At 38.2% G+C, this 14925-nt stretch overlaps 1 protein-coding gene across 4 annotated transcripts in view; it reads left to right on the plus strand.

The window, feature by feature from the left end:
* atad2b (ATPase family AAA domain containing 2B) overlaps positions 1–14925 on the plus strand; it is a 76746-nt gene that overhangs the window by 22625 nt on the left and 39196 nt on the right. For all 4 annotated transcript variants that reach the window (XM_072683159.1, XM_072683165.1, XM_072683177.1 and 1 more), the window contains exons 20-22: positions 6413–6548; positions 10499–10692; positions 11042–11201. In XM_072683159.1, coding sequence (XP_072539260.1) covers positions 6413–6548; positions 10499–10692; positions 11042–11201 — 490 coding nt within the window. The remainder of the gene's footprint in view (positions 1–6412; positions 6549–10498; positions 10693–11041; positions 11202–14925) is intronic.

Here is a 14925-nt window from a genome sequence, read left to right on the forward strand (position 1 = left end):
TTATTGACAGAAGCTACTCACTCGTTCTCTCCAAGGTACGTTCATTAAAGGCTGATGTATTCTACCCAGGAAGAGGGACTTTTAATTGATTCTAGATGAGGATGTCTCAGTTATTAGCTTGTAGTCCCTCTTGGGATTCTGTCTCTTTCTGTCCATGTTGTTTGAACCACTTTGAGTCTGCCTTGAAATTGTTCTGGAAAAGACGATATTCAGTTCCTTGTTCATTTGATTCTGGTTCAGCTTTTGTTTCTAACTTACGATTTTAAAGGTCCATGCTACATTACTGTGACGTGACCTGCAGTGCATCAACCTGTTATTTTGCCCAGTTTGGAGTATACAAATCTCAGATCACTTTAGAACAACTGCTTCTCTTTTACGCAAGCTTTGGGATGCCCTTGAATCTGTTCTCCCTTAGGCTCTGAGGTGGCCTTGACTTCTGTATTGGATGCTTTAAAAAATGCTTAAAAATTTACCCTTGGAGTTTTGAAAGGCAATCCATGCGTTGAAAGACTTTTCAAACCCTTGTCAGTGGAGATTGAGAGTCCACTCAGTCTGGTTGGTGGGGTTCTGTTCTGAGGCATACATTGATCAATGGGGAGTTTTGCAATGGCACCAAAATCTCATAATAAGGAGAGCTGGTTCTTGTGGTCTGTAGAGCAAATAATTCTAGCTTCACCCATGTTCTATTGCGCATGCCCCAGCGAAGACTCTGAGAGGACATTGAGTGTGTTGGAGTATTGTGTACATGTGCTATTGAGGGGACGTGTTCAGTCAATGGCCGACTATTTTGAGATGCTCTGCATCAATAGAAGAGGTGATATAGCAGGTGTTGGAGCCGACACAGATGACTGTGAGCTTTTAGGCTTTAGGCTGTTGTTGTCTTTTACAATTCTCGTCCACTAGCTAGGCCTCCGCTATCACACGGTGCTACCAGCGCTGGAAGGAAGAAGGCTAATATGTCTTTCCTTCAAGTCACAGGCAATTCACATGAAATCAGCCAGCCACATCTCTTCAAATTGCTGCTAATGCAGTGTCATCTAATAACTTAACACGCTTAGAGGAGAACACTGAATGAATTGAATTAATTTCATTTTCTTTGCAAAGAACTATTTTACATTACTGTTTGTTGTTCAAGGCTTTTTTTCCTTTTAGTCAGCACCACAACCCATACTAATTTGGAGAATAGTTTATTTCATGAGTCAGACAAACCACTGGTAGCGCCAGCAGCGTAAAGCAACATGATCAAACAGACAGAACATAAATCAATGTTAAAAAGAGTACAGTAGTGGTAATAAATATGTAAACACTAACTTCATAACATGGCTCTCAACAGCAGTGAAAATCTATACAGTGAAATGCAAATATTTCTGCCACACTGGTCAGAATTTCTGCCTGGCCCACACATTATATGAACAAATATAAGCAAGCATTGATACAATAAATTAAAAAAACAAGCTAAAAAAAAATATATATATATATATATATATATATATATATATATATATATATATTTTTTTTTTTTTTTTTTATTTATTATTATTTCATATATATATATAATATAAATCATCGAGCTAGAAATACATCTGGTTTGCTACCAGGTTTCTATGAAATGTTCTCAGCCATAGCATAGCTTTCTTCAAACCCACTACTGGCACATCCTGTTTGTTTCCATTTTAACAAAAGCAGATAGGCTGATAAACTACAAATTATACTGGGATTCATTAAGGAGAAGATTGGAAACATAGCAGACTGCTAATGTTTGAGGTTCAGAGCCGGCAATTGGGACTCTAGGTCGCATCTGAAATCTGAAAGTGGCTGGTGTCCCATTCAGGGCTGATTGCGTAGTGTGGGTACTTGAACTAACAACAATCAAGGACAGAAAAATCTGTGAAAAATGTCATGCTGAAAATGAGAGAAACCCACACATGATGAGTTAGGATTTTTAAAATCCTATAGTGTGAGCAAGGAAATAATGTGAATAACTAAGTGAGTAAAAGATGACCAGATTGTCTGAAAGGCATACAGTTAAAGGACATTTCTTTAATGTTAGGGTGTCCTTCATGGTCATTACAAACTCAATTTTGGCAAAAACACTTTTTGGCCTTTTTTGATTCTTATTTGGGGATTTTCACCCAGTTTTCTTTGGAAAAGGCTTCTGGTTCTGTGAGGTTCTTGGTTCGTTTGGCATACACAGATTTTCGATGATTAGGTTGAGGATGGTGAGGGCTATGGACAAATCTTCAGCTTACGCCTTTTAAGGTAGTCCAATATGGATTTTAGAGGTGTGTTTAGGATGTCTCAATGCATAGTAGAACAGCGCACAACGACTCCAGGGTGTGCTATATCTTTTGCAGTCAAACAAAGGTTTTGCCTTTTTTAGCAATACGACAAGCAGTCCAGTTTGAAAGTTGTTTTGGTATTCCAGACCTCAGCTTGTCTTACCCGGTTCCTGTAACTGCAATTTCACAATACCATTACAAACCAAGGAAACAGCACTCTAATCTACATTGTATCTCTGTATGTATTTATTAATTGAATACATAAAACACACAAACACATTTTATAATATGTAATATATAAGATTTAAAGTCACGGCCACCCACAATATGTTATAAGTTTAAGTATAGGTTGCATGACTGACCATTTTATTTTTGGGAAATTTTGGCAGCATGTGGAGGTAAGAAGAGAAGATGGCCATATATTTAGTTCCCAACAGTTTGTCGTGTCACACGGTTTCTGGCATGTTTGGCACAACAGCTGTCCTCTCTGCAGTGCTGCACGTCAGGGGCAGGGCCTCATTTTGCCTTGCGCTGGAATATTAAAGGAAAGCCTGAGCCCTTTCTGCTTAATGTGTTGGCGAAGCAAAACAGGTGCTGGCACTCCATGTAAACATCTGCCATGAAAATAGGTAGTGTATGAGTGTATGTGTACTTGGTTTCTCCTAGGGTTTGATTTCTGGAGAACTGTCAGTAGTCTCAGACTTCTGTAATGGTGTTCCCACTGAGCAATCGCCTCCTTTCAACATGATTTGCTGTTCTCTGTGCAAGTTTCCTTCTTTCTAAAAGTTCTTGAGTTCATTAGAGAGGTCACCTTTTAAAAGACACTCCCCCCTCCTAGTTCCCAAATGACAGCTTCCTCCCTCCCCTGGTGTTTGGAAAACATTTTTTGAAATCTGTCTTTCTGAGGATGGTCCTTGTTGGTCTACTCTGTACCTTTGAGATCCTGTCTTACGTCAGAGAGTGTCAGATCTTTACCCGCTTTGTTTGACTGTTACATTCTTCCTGACTTCCTTAAGGACTCCAGACTACTGGGAGCTGAAATCAAGCTAAGGAAGCAAAGCTTTGAATTTGGGAAAGGAAAAAGTCAACTGATCTGGACTGTGTTTTTCTAAGGCTGTGGAGTGCTACATTTGTCGTTGTTCAGCAGAGGGTTTCAAAGCAATAATTACACATCCATGCAGTAATGATTGTTGTGCTCTTGCTTTTGCAGGGTCTGACATTTTCTCCTGTGTAGAACATTTCACATCAGCAAAAGCCGTAAATAGTTTGGGGGGATGGCGACATTAGACTTGACTTTTAACCAGGAATGTGCAAAGAGAGCATTTCTCATTCACAAGCATGCCTTTAGGTTTTTTGGGTTTCACTCCTTGAATGTCTTTAAGTGTCTTCCCCAAGGCATAATGCTAATGTGCACCTGTTGCACTGCAGCCCAATGGCAAAAATTCAATTTCCCATGGATTTCGCTTGGAATTTGATTCTCATTTTACTGGTTCCTGTAAAAAAAAAAAAAAAAAAAAAAACAGAAAAAAGAAAAAAAAAAACTTGACGTCTTTTTACAAAAGGTGTGTACAAATACAAAAAAGGTTTTAAAACATTTTGATTCATTAAAAACCTTTTTATTAATATAGATCATTTTTGGCACAAAAATATTTACATCTTTGGTGCAACATAAACATTGTTACCAGCACCCAGTATCTGTGAACAGATTGACCAAAAGCAGTAAGTGCAAGTAGTGCAACTTACCCCATTGGTTGTCTTAATTGCACCAGGCTAAAAGGCTGTCCATGTTACATTTTACCTTGGGTTACATGGTGCCCCACTCTCATTACAAAAATGACTGTCCATATCATGACTATTTAGACGTTAGACTTGAGAATCAACCAATATAATGTCTAGGATCACTTCTTTGGGAATTCAGCTGTGATCAGTTTTCTTCACATAAAGCTCTTTTTAACAACTATAAACAAAACCTTACATTTATATCACTGACCTGTTAAAACATGAAATACTGAAACATGCCAGATACTTGATTTTTCAGTATTTGGATACTGCCATCGAACTGAATATCTGTACACTTCCCTCGTCTTTACAGCTGCATATTAAATGTCATCTACCTGAATAGGTTGTCAAAAAACATGCATCATTTGATTGTGCGGTGAACTGAGATTTGGTTAAAGCCATGACTTGAACCCTTTGCCTGATATGGCATGGTATTTTACCGCAGGTTTGCACTCAACTTTAATTGCAACACTTATTTTGATGATACATTGCAGTTCCTCTCTGTGTCATTCTGTACAAGCTCTGGGGAGTATTTGACATGCCTCTGTGTATGCCAGATAAGGACATACTGTGATATTTGGATTTCATTATATTGGAGTGGTTTTTATACGCCTTTTCCTGTACCCTTGTACTCTCCATGTAAACTTCAGAGTAGTGCTTTGATCCAGTAAAGCAGCACACTTATTGCTATCCAGGCTGCGCGCTGGACTTTATAGCGAGAATTAATTCAATATATCCGGCCGTAACTGTAAAATGGAACTGCGTTCATAAAAATGATGTCCCCTTTGTGGCTGAGCGCAAACCCGAGTCTTCCAGTTGCATCTCATTTGTAAGGTCAGACACTGATGTTGGGCAAGGGGCCTGTCTCTGAATCTAGTTCTTGTTCACACCAGAGGGGTTGAACTAGGGCTGGGCGATATGTTCAAAATATTGTCACGATATTTAAAGATATTTTCCTAATAGACGATATTCATCAGGATAGACGTGAGCGCAGACAAAATGCATCAGTAGTGATGGATTTTTTCAAAAACTACCATCCAAACACTCCCATATTTACTACAGTCATTTTTTATAGAAAATGTAAATGTGCTTCACTTTATCCAGTTAAACCAGACTAATTACACTGTTTGTAATGAAACATGCAGGTGATCGGTTTTATTGAAGCACTGTTGAACCATGGCTTTATGGACCTTGCCTTGTGCACTGGTGCACAGGGCCTTCCTCACAGTTTCCTTGAAACTTGGAAGCATACAATTGTTCATGGTAAAATGTCTTGGTTTGCTTAAACATTAAGATGTCCCTTCTCTGGAAATAAGATGCCTATAGGTCAGCCCCTGAAAAACAACCTCATAGCATTATCCCACCTCCACTAAATTTACAGTTGACACATTGTGCAGTCAGGCAGGTAACCTTCTCCATGCATTCGCCACACACAGACTCTTCCATCAGACTGCCAGATAGAGAAATGTGATTCATCAATCCACAGAACACTTGGTGATGTAAGGTTTTCATGCAGCTGCTGGGCCATGGAAACCCATCCCATGAAGTGGTTCCTAAATGCTTCCACTTTTTTTAATAAACTTCTCTCACTTGATTGTGGAGGGGAGAAATGTCACTAACTGACTTGTTACAGCATTGGCTCCTATTACAGAACCACACTGAAATTCTGTGAGCTCTCTAGAACCACCCATTCTTTTACTAATGTGTGTAAAGGCAGACTGCAAGGTTAGATGCTTGATTTTATTCACCTGTGGCAATGCGACTGAATGAAACATCTGAATTTAATGTTTAATAAGGTAGCGCTCACATCAGCTTGATTTTGCCTATGCTTTAGATTGCTGCCTATAAATACTGAATGCTTACAAACAAACGTTAGTTTTGAAGTATTGACTGAACAAAACACTGCTTCTTGCTGGGAGAGAGAAGGCAGCATGAGGAGAACTTGACACGTCACCTGCTATGCTCTTTACGCTTAAAAAAAAATCACTTCACTTGAAAAATAGTACAGGAAAAAGTAAATAAAATGTAAAAATAAATAAATGCACTCACTCTCTGCAAAGTGTGATGTGGGGGGGGGACAAGCTGACAGGTTTCCCCAGGCATTTCAGTTGCTTCACTTTTTTGTTATGAAGGGGGATGAGTTTTCTGAAGTCAAGGTGATGGTGTTTGTTGGCAGCTTGAATGCATTATTATTACGCAGGGTTACCATAGTCCTCTTGAGTAGGGTTGAAAGGGTTTAACCATGGCACTGTGAAAAGGGGTTATGTAAGAGTACCTGTGATTGTCTCTTTAAAGGGTGAATGGCTCTAGATGTTCTTATTTATATATGTATTTGTTTGTGTGTGTTTGTGTAGGTCAAATGCATCTTCAGTCACTCATATGAAGAGGTGGTGTGTCTACAAACACCAGGGGAAGAAGACCGCAGAAGGTTTTTCACTGACCTCATACTGGTGCAAGCAGCCAGGCCACCACCCCGCCGGAGAAGAAAAGGTACATTGTAAACTGATATTTACTGTGTGTGCACCTGGAATGATTAATAAAGTACCTGTACTTACGCACGCACGCACGCACGCACACAATTATTCATTTCCATAAATCACTGGTCAGGTATCCATTACATAATATTGCAGAAAATGTATGGGACAGCAACCGTTTAGCTTACAAAATCTTGCCCCTCAGTTGCTATACGGGTTTACTTCATTAGCTCCTACAAGGCAGGTACTAGTGCAGCGGTCACGTTGTTTTTTTTTTTTTACCGTTAAGATGTTTAAATTGAGCTAATGACCCCCCCCCCCCCCCAATACTATACTATAGTACTATATGATCATATTACTACGTTAAAAACAGCTTATCTGTTCAGTACCAAATTGTTGAATGTCAGTTAGTCTAAAACATACATCTTCAGTATGTACAGTCTCCATTATCAAACTTTGTTATATAAGTTTTCTGAAACCGCTGACAGTAAGATGCTTGTAAAAAAAAAAAAGTACTCCCTAACAAGTAGTTTTCAGTTGAAACTTGAGTGACATTTAGGGTTGGAAAATGTTGCCAGCCATCCTGATTGATTCATTGTCGTCCTGATTATTAAAATGTATGCTCCATTAAAAGTGAATTAGTTAATTGTAATATCTGCCTTTATTAATGGATTTTAGGAAATCAGTTGTTGTAATGAGGGAAGGTGGATTTAATTAGCTCTGATGGGGATTGTAATAAGTAAATGTGCTAATAGTAGTTTTGGTCTTCACTGTTATTCCAAAATGTGAAAATTAATGAAATGAACAGTAATGAAAACATTATTTAAAAAATAAATTAATAAATACTGTCCAAAGCAACAAAACCACTTTCACTTTGGTGGCTTGGTGATTAGAGTGCTGGGTTGTTGATCACATGGTTTTGGACTAAGCTGCCACTGTTGGGCTCTTAACCCGCTCTGCTTCAGGGGTGCTGTGATATTGCTGACCTTACTCTCTAAATTTCAGCTTAAAAAGCTGGGGTCAATGAGGCTAGGTAGATTGTACTGTATAAATATAATGACAATTAAAAAAAACTTAAATTATATTATAATAATGGTGATTCCGATCTGCTACTTTTCCTGACCAGAGTAAATGCTGGTCAGGATGAACTAAATGACCATGATTGTAAAAAGTGCTTTAACTCTGAAATAGCTGAATAGCTTTACCATTGCTCTTATATTTAGTAATGTAGGACAATGGACAAAACTGTTATATATTCTTATTACATTTTGGTACAGTTTGAGTTTCATATTATTTCATATGTTGAATATTCTTTTCTAAATCCCAGCACATTTCATCATTTTTGTAAGGGTTCTCCCTGTTTTCCCTGCTCCGTCAGTGCCGGGGGTGTATGCAGTTGGGATGACTGTGGGGTGATTCGATTTACTGCCAGGCTGACCAATGTTTAAAAGGATTTCACACCCCACACACTGTCCCTCCAACTGCTAAGCATGCTCTGAGCGAGGGAGTGGAGCTAGTAATGGCCGTGAAAGATTTTGTGTGCATGTTTGTGAGTGTGGGTGTAAGGGACAGACTGACAGACGGTGAAGGTGATATACTGGGGTATGACTGGTTAGAAGAATGGGGAATTTTTTTTAAGGATTTTTATTTATTTATTTGAGGCAGTTTGGTTGCAGTGTTGCTAAGGATAAGGGTAAAAATGATCCATTCTACCTGTCAGATTCATGGCTGTTGTCAATATTTAGCAATAACGGAAAAAGTGGTCCCAGCCTAAGTTATGTATGTAACGTCAGTTGCACATGGCACAGCTTCATTGTGAAGCAGCAGCTCTCTTGTCACAGTCTAGCGTCTCTCATGCTCATTTTATTACAGTATAATTGTTAGCTGGTTCTTCATTTTGTCCCAGTGTCCCATGTTTTCACCCAAAGCAACCTTGTAACAATGTTGTGTTGTAGTCTGAACCTCCAGTTAGGTCAAGGAGATTTTATTTTTTAATAAGAATGTTATAGTTAAGTTCTACCAACTGTCTCTGATTGCCCACTTGTTTACTCTTGGGTAGGAGTGAAAGAGCACAACATAAGTCAGTCAAGCGAGTGTGCAGTCTGTAAAATGATTGATTTGTAATTTCTCAGGTAGTTGCAGAAACAAATAAAGGCATCTTACATTGTTTTGTCTTTAGCATCCCCAGCATTTCTATTTCTGCTCCGTAATGCACTGGAGTTAGATCAGGTACTAAAAGCAGTCATTATTATGACATACTGTAATAAAAGCATTTTGTTATGTAGTCTCTGAAGTTCCTTTGCAAGTATAATTATGATTGATATTATATATTAAATGAATTTGTTGGTTCATGTTAGTTAAATTGTATGCCTTCAGGAACCCTCTTGAAAGCTACAGTCTGTTTTATGTTTAACAAAAATGAGTATGCTGTCATTGTAGTCGTAGTTTTTGTTCAGCGATAATGATATTTTGTCAGATTATTTTGACATTTTTGGCATTATTTATCAGGCATCACACACAGCCCTACTTTAATTTTGACATCTCTCTTTAAAGAATTCTTTCCATGCAATCCATTACTTTGTTGGAGGGTTCTCAGTAGGGGGCAGGATGGCAAAGATGGGCTTTCAAATGGAAATGCAGGCATGAAAGCCCATTGATGCAAGACAGTGGGTCTTCCTAGGAGCTGCTTGGAGGTCTCACTGAATATAACAGCTGCCCTACTTCCATCAGCTGGAGTACAGCCGGGGTTAGAGAGACAAGCGTGTTCAGGCGCTTACCATTAGTCATAATTACACTCACTGTTAGCATGGCTGTTTTTTGGCTCCTGCCTCTACAAAGCAAATTGCCGATGCTGAGACTGGGGCACAGGCTTCTGAGCAGGCTGTTTGCCTAGAACTTACTGCCGGCTGCTCCCCCTGGCTGCGTGAAGCAGCTCGAAGTTTAGCGTCAGCATATTCTTTCCCTCACATTCAGTAATGTGTTTACTTGTGCAGAGGCGTTTTCAGCATAGACCTTGTACATTTGAAATTAGCCTCAGGTTCAGATTTTGTCAAGTTTCAGCAAGCGTAAAGAAATCTGAGTTTATAGTCAGAGCAAAGGTTTTACCCAGTTTGAAAATCCAAAAATACTTTGCTATCTTAGGCACCAACATTACTTTAACTGCTGCTGATGTAGTCATATTTCACTCTCTCTTGACTAGCAGTTGTTGGCAGTTGTTAGTAAGGTCCTAGTGAGGATCATTTGACTCTCCTCTGGCAAAATAGATGTTGCAATTTGTTTGAATATGTAATTTCAAAGGTTTGCAAATGGTTACATCAGCAAGTGTGATTTAAATAAAGTGAATAATCTCTCTCCCCTTCTAAAAGGCCACAAAATTGGCCTTTAACCGTACTTGGGGTAAAAATTGTACTTTAGTGTAATATCATTGAAATTGAATATTTATGCAAGTAAGCATACTTTTTTTCATATATTTTTTTTCCTTTCAGTATATAAAAAAACCTGCCCCTAATTATGCTGAATTGTTTGAGGCTGGTACCACTGATTAGTCACACAAAGACTTCTCCAAACAAAGAAACCCTTTATTTATCAAATTTATCAAAATTTATATAATTTATCAAAACCATTTCCTCAATTTTCTGTAGTTTAAGTTTAAGTGACTACTTCCACCTTTAATTGAGGGAAATTCTGACCCAGCAACCTACCTTACCTTAACTTTAGAACACTTAAGAGTATCTAGACTTAGTCTAGATATTTTTCACACCCTGTCAAACGACTAGGATTGCTTGTATTTTGGATGTGCATCAGACTCAAGAATTACCATCAAGACTTCTCTTGAAATAGACCAAGCCATTCCTTAAGTGCAATGCTATTGTTGTATACAGTATGTTTGAGTAGTTTTCCTTCTCATAACATGGAAAAAAAAAGTGGAGGTAAGTAATTTGTGCGTGTCTGTGTGTGTCTCCCCAGTGTGTGATTATGAGGTGCTGCCCCTAGTAGAAGACCCTGGCCCTCGGCAGCTTTCTCCAGAGGAGCAAAGGCGGCTTGAGGAGCAGGAAGACAACACCCTGCGCGAGCTCCGACTCTTTCTCAGGGACGTCACCAAGCGGCTGGCCACAGACAAGCGCTTCCAGATTTTTAGCAAGCCTGTGGACATTGAGGAGGTGTGCTTATCAAACTGCTGCTGGGCTTTTTCTGTGCAATCTAGCGGCGAGCCATTGGTGCCTGAGGCCAAATAAATAGTGTGATTATCGTTTTATCACAGGCTAGCAGCTTACTTGCTCAAAGCATCATATTTGAGATTGCATCTAAAAGCACTTGTTTGGCATGAGCACTAAAACATAAATATAATATATTTACTGTTACAAATACATGATTACAGTGCAGTTTATTTGGCCTTTGTTGAAAATAAAAAGACATTTTGAGATTTCTATAGCTAAATACAGTGATGCAGAACATTTTTTTGCTGTTTTTAACATTTAACACCTTTTATCATTTTGATCACTTTTTCAGGTGTCAGATTATCTTGAGGTGATTAGAGAGCCTATGGACCTGTCCACTATCATGACGAAGATTGACACTCACAAGTACACAACTGCCAAGGATTTTTTGATGGACCTTGACCTCATCTGCAGTAATGCATTGGAGTATAATCCAGACAAGGATCCAGGAGGTAGGGGGAAAAGTTGTACATAGTTATGTTGTGTTGAAATAAGGATATATATATTTTTTATTTATTTGATATTAATATTTTGACCCAAAAGATATTTTACAGTTTATCATACAATACATTGTGTCCAGGACCAGTCCTGTCTGCACTGTCTGAAGGGTTGGCAAAGTTGTAGCCATTATAATTAAACTAATATAATGAGCCAAATTTGATATTTCTATTATTGTCTTTGCATTACAGCGCAGGAAAATGGTTCAAACATTTCCTGAATCTGTAGAGTCCTTTTTGCTTGCATATCACTGATAGATTGTACATGACTGACCATCCAGATTTGCGAGGCCAGAGCTGGGCTACTCTTCTCTGCCTCTTGCCATTTCTAAATGGTGGATTCTTGTGTCCGTCATCTGTCTCTTATCTGTAATTGGTGGATTTGTGCGGAACTGAGCATTGGACACCCCGAAACCCATTCCACTACACATTATACAATTCTACTACTTTTGTAAAGTGAAACCAATTTCAAGCACCAAAACAATTAATCCACTTGAGTATGTTTTTACAAGTAATAGAAAGAATTTCTAAAATCTGACTAGGTCACATAGGGTCTCATTATAGACAGAGATGAGAATGTTCTGAACAATAAACAATAAACATTAATTTTATTGAAATACAGTCCAATGTCAAACTTTTATGTCTACATGAAAATGTGCAGTTTTTTTTCAGAGTACCAGTGTATTCTGTCCTCTGATGTCCATAAGAGACTTATAGTCTCTCTTCAAAAAGACAAAACTATAAGCTCTTTGCTTTTTATACAGTGTCTCACTGATTGCACTGATGTTTGTAATTGATCAGCACTTGAAGTAAAAAGATTGTAGCCACACAGTTATGAAGATACATATTATGAAGACAGAAGAAAGTTTGAAATCAGTGAAGCTAACTAAAGTCATAGTAAGTCATTGATATATCAGTTAGTTACATATTTAAAAAAGGATGTGTAGAAGTTTACAATATTTTTGTTGAAGTTGAATGTTTGAAGTTTATTTCACTTCAAGTATAGAAAGTTTATTTAATTCTTATAATCATTTTTTGTTTTGATTTTGTCTCCTTTACCTCACTGCTCCACCACTAGCGTTTCTATTCATATCAATTAAGAAGTCATTTATTATTTAAACGCAACCCATGACCATATTTATTTAAAAATTAGACATATGGTGTCTATGCTCCCCTTTCTCTGAATAATTTACATTGCTTGGAATCAAGAGACCACACTCTCAAGAACTCCAATTAGAAAAATAAAAACACTGTTGTGCTTAAACAGAAAGGATCTATAAGGCCTTTAATTATGAGTCTATAAACTGTTCTCCTCTGCACAGCATTAAATATTTCTATTGTAGCTTAATTGTCTCAGTCTCCAGGAGTAATTGCTGGCATATTGAATGATGTTGGGTAAATGTAGACTGTGATCATGAATAAATCATGTCTTCCCTTTTAGTGGGACAGTGTGGGTCATTTGTTTAAATGCAGTATCCACAAAGGAGCAATGAGAGGGACAGTACAAAATGCAAATGGCTACTTTTAATGAGGGAAGCAAGGCAGCTTTGGGTGCATTTGGACCTAGGGAATATGGAACCAGGGCCCCATCATAATTTCATTTGTTGGCATTACTTCCCCACTCAACCATGAATATTACGTTTAAGGTCTGCAAATCAAAGTGTCCTTTGCCTCAATGTCCTGACAGAAACACTAAAGTTCAGAGTTCGAAATGATATCAATACATTTAAGAGAGTCCTAAGTAACAGTATCAGCAACATGAGCATATTCATCTGAACTTTAAAAGTCATAATGAGCCACATGTTCTTATGTTCTTGTTCCTTGCATTTTTCCTGGGCTGTCTGAAGTCATATTTAAAGCAATAGCATCATATTTGCTGTTCCTTCTAATTAGGAGCACAACCATGGTAGATCATAATCTTTGTGTCTCTCTCTCCGATCCCAGATTAATGATGACCTTCCCTGTAAACCTTTTATCCCTTTTATCCCTGTAACCCCTTTATCCCTTTTATCCCTGTAACCCCTTTTCTGTCATGACCCCTCTATGTACTGAGCAACTGTGAGGGGGTCAAACGGGAGGGAGGAAAATACAGACCTATACAAGACCTCACTGATCTTAAATCAAGTGGATAAAAAGCTTCCAAAAATCACCATCACTGCATGATCGTGTGTACACTCCAATTCACTACTTCAAACCCATCATACTCTTAAACAAACACATTTATACACTATATTTAAACTGGCATATGGCTAAGTGTAGTGACACTTTACATTTTTAGAACTGATAACTGATAAATATCCATCTTCTCTCATGGCAAAGCAGGCCATCACAGGGTTACCATCTGAATGTGAATGTGAATGTTTCAGCCAAAGTGTATATTGGAAGTAATAGAAGGTACAAACGGCAAGCCCAGCTGCAGTGAAATAGAGGAAATTGCATAGTGGAGTCTGAAGAATGCAGTACTAATTTGTCAGTTGGTGTAATGTAGTGGGCAACATCTTTTCTCCATGTGGCAGGCTGGGGTTAAGTTCCCTATGCTGGCAAACAAACTATTCTGTATCGATATCTTTGAGCACTCCTGATACTACACCATGTCTACTAGTGTGTTGTCACTAGAGTACCACTTTGTGACTCTTTCAGTCTGTCAGCAGTGTGCGAAGATCATCCTTTAGCAGCACAGCAGTCAGCAGAGTGACTAACCCGGTGTAAAGATGTTTGTTAACTTCACAGAAACAGTTGTAATTTTACAGATACTAATATCTCGTTATGGACATGTAGAGCAAACATATCTGGTCCCCACTTAACTGAACCAATGCATAGGAACTGAGCCATGCAATTCTAAGTTCTAGAATATAATAATTACATATCTACAACATCTGTCTATATCACAAAATGATATAATTTATATATTGTTTTTTTTATTCATTGTTTGTTTAGGCTAGAATAATGAATAAAGAGTATTTGACAGCCTGATTGGCCCGCTGTAATCTGGTCTAAAAGGTAGTACTGCTAATTAGGGCTGCAACAAATTACTGTAAAAGAAAATAGAACTCCAATTTCTTTGTGCAAAGGAAGTGCAAAGTAGCAGCAATAAAATATAAAACTAAATCAGTTTTCTCTTAATCATTCCTCATGATCAGCAAAAAAGAAAGTTTGTATTAGTGACTTTTATTTTGACAATATCTATTTGTTGATTTGTAGTGTTGACTTATTTTGACACAGTCTCTGTTTGTTTGTGTTGGTGACTTATTTTGATATGGCCTGGTTTTGTTGGTTTGTTGTAACTTTTATTTTGACATGGCCTGTTTGATGAATGCGCCCTCACGCCATTTTTTTTCCTTTATCTTTAATTCCATTCCACAGTAAAAGTTAATAGTGGAGTACGTCGTTCTGAGGTTGACTTACTTAAGGATTTTTGCTTTTTTACACTCCGCCTGTGTCCATATGAGACTCCCATTGCTCACACCAGTATAACACTGCTCTCCTCTCACAGATGTCACTGCACCGTAGTGGTTTTATTCACATGCTCTATGTTCACGTCACAGACAACAGACAGCTGCTCAGTCTGTTTTAACTGCAGCTCTGCGTCCAGATTGAGGAAATTATTACTGTAAACAGTAACAGCAGCCGTAAAACTGTGTTCCACAATGTTATGGGTAAACTTTGGTGGTTAATCCAT

Source organism: Salminus brasiliensis, chromosome 1, assembly GCF_030463535.1.
Source record: "Salminus brasiliensis chromosome 1, fSalBra1.hap2, whole genome shotgun sequence".
Taxonomy (NCBI): domain Eukaryota; kingdom Metazoa; phylum Chordata; class Actinopteri; order Characiformes; family Bryconidae; genus Salminus; species Salminus brasiliensis.